The following is a 5,501-nucleotide window of genomic DNA, read 5'->3' as shown; positions in this document are numbered from 1 at the left end:
ACCTGGAGCTGGGCTGCCATGAGTTCCCAGTGGCGTAGGCTGCAGTGGGGCTGCAGTGGGCTCCTGTAAGCTACCGTGAGCGGCCGTCCAGTGGCCGGTGACCGATCTGCCTCACCTGGGAAGAGCGCAATGATAATACCAACAGGGGCCAGTGAAGCGACGTCCTCCACAACTAGACTGAAGAACAAAAGGACAGTAACTTGTCTGTTCCCTTTCCCCAACTCCCCAACGCTGTTCCCCTCCAACTCCCCAATAAAATCTTTAAAAAAAAAAAAGGCTCTTATATTTAAACAGAAACATATCAAAAAAGAACGCATTCGTGACACAAAAAAACCTTGGTTTTCACAGTTGAGAGAGAGAGCATTCTTCATATTTGGCTCCAAGAATAGTTATTTCTCTTGCACAAAAGGAAAAGATAGGAAAAATTAAATTTTTGTGACTACACCTCAAAATGGAGAGTTGCCAACTCTATCTTAAGGAACAAATTTTTCTCCAAGAGTACTTTCATCACAATGTCTTACATAGACTGTGCAATGTTTCTGCTGGCAATATATAGGTCTGACTAAAGGTTTTCCAAATTTTTTCCGGTCTGCATTTTTTTTTTTTTAAGATTTTATTGGGGAATTGGGGGAAGGGAACAGCGTTGGAGAATCGGGGACAGGGAACAAGACAAGTTGCTGTCCTTTTGTTCTTCAGTCTAGTTGTGGAGGATGTCGCTCCACTGGCCCATGTTGGTATTATCATCATTGCACTATCCCAGGTGAAGCAGTTGCTCGCCGGCCATTGGATGGCCGCTCACTGCGGCTCTTGGCAGCTCACGAAAGTGCATTCCAGCTGCTGGCCAGCCCCACTGCAGCCTACGCCGTTGCCGGCGACTCATGGCAGCCCAGCCCCAGGTCGAGCTGTTGTTCACCATCTTACCTGTAGAGGGCTCAGCGTCACTGGCCCTCATGTGGGATCCCAAATGGGGCCCTGCTGCCCAAGCCAATTCTTAACCAGCGCACCACTCAGTCAGCCCCTCCTGTCTGCATTTTTTGAACCACATTTTTAAAAGCATCATCAAAACCAAACATATATATCAATACAAAACCCCACAAAATTATCTATTATATATCCATGTAGGCATCTTAGTAAATTGGCTAATTGCTTCATAAGAAGTTATGTACAATAGTATATAATAGAGGGAACATTTGCACTGGAGGCCGAATAACCAAGATCTGGGTGGAAATCATGGCTCCTTCACTTGCTATGTGACCTGGGGCAATTTCCTTCTCTCAGTTTGAGTTTTCTCGTTTGCAATATGAGGTAATAATTCCAATCTTATGAGGATTAATTGTGTGTGAAATGCCCAGAACAGAGCCTGACTCAAAGCAGGAGCTTAGGAAACAGTTACTGTTGTTACTCTGTTGTTATTCATGTAAGTTCCTTAAAGGCAAAGCATACTTTTTCCTGTAATTCAACTGCAGGGCTCTGAAACTGAGAACTGAAAAAATAAAGGCAAGAAATATCAAAGTAACAAATGAGGATTTGGTATAATACCTGTTCAACAAATGCCTAGGTAGGAAATGAAACAATGAAGTAATAATGATGACCTCCAACACTTTTATCAAAATGAACGATGTCCATATTCTTATAAGCCTTTCAAAAAGGAGATGATACTGTCTCTATACAAATCACATACAGAACTACGTACTTCCATTCATTCCGCAACTTTTCCTGAACGTTCATTAAGTGCCAGTCATTATGCCAGGCAATGTGCATTTGATGGTAGGTAAAGGCAGACACAGTTCCCACCCTTCATGGAGTTTCTGGTCTTCAATCACACAAATAGTGTAAACATGTGGTAAGTGACATAAAGGACAGTACATGGTACTCTGAGAGCCAATAAAAGACATCTAAGCTAACTGGGGAGAACAAGGAAAGCCTTCCTGAGAAAATGAAAGCTGACAGCTGAAGGATGAGGAGGGAGTTAACAGTGGAAGGTGTTTCTAGACAGAGGACAGCAGCTTGTGCAAAGACCCCGCAGGCCAGAGGAAACAGGCTTGTAGAACCAAAAGGCCAGTCTGGTGCCTAGAGCAGAGATGAGATAAGAGTTAGCCTAAGCTCTAGACCACTCAAGGGCTGAGGCTTCTAGACCACATTCAAGAGTTGTCATGACCCCAGGAGCAATGAAAAGCCACTGGAGGGTTTTATGAAGCTCCTTTTGGGAGCAGGTAGGCTAAAGGGATCAGAAATGCAATTCACCTTTGGCTTGCGGACTAAGAGCTAAGGAATGCCGGTGGGTCAGGCAGGAAACAAAAATGCTGTCAGGTAATGTCAGTAGCTTGGAAACTTGGGTGATGAAGGTGGTGGTAACGGTGGTGGAAGAAGTCCATGAATTCAAGAAATATTCCAGAAAACCTGCTGACATATATAGCACAGACAGGCTGAGGGAGAAGTGTCCAAGGAAACGTCTGGATTTCTGATTCACGTGACTCTACAGAAAGAGATACCATTCAGGAGCGATCTGCTCCAGAAACATCTTTAAGGCAATTTTCACACCCCAAAAAGTGCCTAAATGTATTTCAATTTTGCCTGAGCCTATGTTAACCCAATTTGATCACCTACTTTACTTATGAAATACGGTCCCAAAAGATTTTTTTGGTATTTCCAAAAATCTAGTTGACTCTTAAAAGTACAAGATTTTTCCGACATCGAAGCTATTTCAAAGATTCTGCCACAACTTTGAAATCAACTCCAAATGAATTCCAAAATTGGTTTAAGCAATGGGGGTAGCATTATGGAATGAATGTGTCATTTCCCAGGATGACTACTTTGCTAAGTCTAACACGAATTTGCTGTTGTTTAATTTAAATATTTTAAAGAAATCTTAACAGTTAAGAGTACTCTTATGTAATATTAAAGTAAAATATGAAATTTCATCAGGCATTACAATAATTGGAAGGAACTAGACTGCTTGGAACTATGCTGCTTTTGTGTTTCAACATTTTGAAATGCCTGTAGAGAACTTGGCATTGTATAGGAAAACGTATGGTTATTAAAAAAAACCCACATAACTTCTTGATCTTAATACACAAATATTTTGTTTCCATCCAGTCCTTGTTAATGCCCAACACACCCATTCAATGTAATAGATTTTTACTAAACACACTTAAATATTTACAGTGTATACAGGGTGAAGCCAATACTATCAATACTTTAATATTTGCTTTCCTTGGTTTTAATTTTTTTATTTACAATCTAATGCCATTTTCATAGTGGAATAATAATGCCATTACGTCTTAGAAACATAGAAATTTCAAATCTGATTAACCCAAGAAAAAGAAGTGAATGAAAGAGTTCTGCTCCTTTAAAATCAACCTAACACATTACACCCTAGTACTAAAGTATTTCTCTCATTCTGGTAGGATGGGGTCCTTGGCCACCTGCTTGCATTAGGCCCTGACTAGCATTTTATTAACTCAACTGCAGTTACCAGAATGCTTGTACAGAGGAGCAGAATTCTCTTTCCCCCATGCTGACTTTATCATCAAAAGGTAAGACTGTGGTCTGAGGCTAAATATGAAAAAATGTCATCTCCACAAATGAGGAGAAAAGTCAAGGGCGTTTTAACAATCAGGTCCTTAACAAGCCCACTAACCAATATTAGTTTGTAAAACCAGACTCTCTCCACACTCAAGACTGTGCTACCAAATGTGGTTCTTGGGAACAAGGGCTGGAGAGCTTGAAATGCGTGATCAACATGGTTCATCTTTTCTTATTTCAGATTTTTATAAAAATATGAAATCAGACTATGGCTCTGTTTGAAAACAGCTAAGGCCGGATATGGGCAGTGCCAAAGAGACAGCGAAAAGCCTTTAGGGTTCCCATCTCAGCAGCAGACTTTCCTGTCTTCCTCAGAAAGAATGGTCCACGTCTCCCCCGCAGGAATGTGCGAGAACGAAATTGTAAGGGCCCCAACTTTTCCCTTACCCAAGCCCCAAAAATAACACCGCAAACCACTTCCTTCTGGGAACTGAAGGTCTTAGCAGTTTTGGGGCAATGGAGCTCAATGTAGACTTCGGAAAGATGGAGACAGTGGGGTGAGATGGGGGTAGGAAGTGAGTGGGGGATGTGCCCAGCCCGAGAGGAATGGGACCGTCAAGGCCAGGGACTCGGGGAGCGTGAGAAGGCCTGGATCTTCCAGAATCTGTCCAAGGAGGCCGGCCACTGCCCTGTGATAAGCCCGAGGGGCTCGTCTGAAAATCTAGGGCATCTACTACCCGGTGCCTACCATAACTGTCCTCGGGAGGGGCAGTGGTCCCCGCAGAAGCCCAGACCCCAAAGTGAGCTTTTCCTGCCCTTAAAAAAAAAAAAAAAAAAAACACGCAAACCCGCACGGAAAGAAGCAAAACATGTATGGGGTGGAAAGGCCGGAGGAAGAAGCTGTTCTGCAAACGGGGGCGTTTGTGGATGGAAAGGAAGGCCCCCAGGTCGAGGAACTTTAATCACCTCCGGAGTAGGGGGAGGGGCGGTGCGAGGCCTGAGTCTCCTGAACCCAAGGGGACAGAGGAGGTCAGGATCAGAAGCGGCGCCCGGCGGCGCCCCCCGTTTCAGGGGATGACGGCCAGAGGCGCGGCCGCCAGGGGGAGGCCACCGCGGGCCCCGGGCGCCAAGAACGCGCGGCGCGGCTGGCAGGGACCCGCGTAGGCCCCAGGGGTCCGACACGCCCACCGCCGCGGCCCCGCTTACCTGCTCCTCCTCTGGGGTCAGCTCCGGCGCCATGTCGGCCTGGGGTGCGGTCGCGGGCTCCATCCCGCCGCCGCCGCCCGCGAACAGGACCCGCCCGGAGCGCCGGGGGCCCGCGCTGTGGCCTTGGCTCCCTCGTGCCCGCGCTCAGCAGCCCGAGGCCGGCTCGCGCATGGTGGGCCGGCGGGCCCGCGCCCGCGGCGCCCGCGAACGCCGCCGCTGGTGCCTCACGGAAAGGCTTTCTGAGCTGTCGCTGTCTTCTGGGCGGAAATCCTTGTTTATTTTCTCTGCTCCTTTCTTCACGCTCCCCCTCCTCTCCCGGAAAAAAAAAAGTGCAGGCGGTGAGCTGAGTCAATCGGGAGGAAAAAAGGAAATATGAAATCAAGAACTTTCCAGGCCCAGAGCGAAGGCTGCCGGCCTCCTCGGGGCGCTCCTGCTCCTCCGACTGTGGGCCCGGCGACCCGCGCGGCCGCCTCTCAGCGCCGTTCCTCAAAAGCCACCAAGGCCAGAGGGAGGGAGAAAGGGAGGGCACAGGACCACGCGCCCCCCTCCCGGCTTACGGCCAACCCTGCAGCCGCCCGAGTCCCCAGCGTCTCCATTGAGAAACTGAGCCTCTCATTCACAAATGGGCGGGCGGCGAGGAGGGCCGGCTGAGCCAGGACGCAGTCCGGGAGGGGGCGACAGAGAGGAGCCCGGGGCTGGTGGGTGGGAAGAGGAGCTCGAGGAGGGGAAGGCCGAGGGGAGGGGGAAACGAAGCAGTGGGGGAAAGGTGG

At 47.9% G+C, this 5,501-nt stretch overlaps 1 protein-coding gene across 2 annotated transcripts in view; it reads right to left on the bottom strand.

The window, feature by feature from the left end:
- The window catches only part of PTPN9 (protein tyrosine phosphatase non-receptor type 9), a 106,779-nt gene extending 101,378 nt beyond the window's left edge, over positions 1–5,401 (bottom strand). Inside the window, exon 1 of one of the 2 annotated variants that reach the window (XM_019625464.1) lies at positions 4,732–5,401. In XM_019625464.1, the coding sequence (XP_019481009.1) occupies positions 4,732–4,794 (63 nt within the window). In that variant the 5' untranslated portion in view covers positions 4,795–5,401. The remainder of the gene's footprint in view (positions 1–4,731) is intronic. The other variant, XM_019625463.1, reaches the window with a different exon arrangement.
- Between the last annotated feature and the right edge of the window lie 100 nt (positions 5,402–5,501).

The sequence above is a fragment of the Hipposideros armiger genome, unplaced genomic scaffold, assembly GCF_001890085.2.
Source record: "Hipposideros armiger isolate ML-2016 unplaced genomic scaffold, ASM189008v1 scaffold_628, whole genome shotgun sequence".
NCBI lineage: Eukaryota > Metazoa > Chordata > Mammalia > Chiroptera > Hipposideridae > Hipposideros > Hipposideros armiger.
The sequence above is the reverse complement of the archived record's forward strand: the minus strand, read 5'-3'. Positions and strand labels throughout refer to the sequence as shown.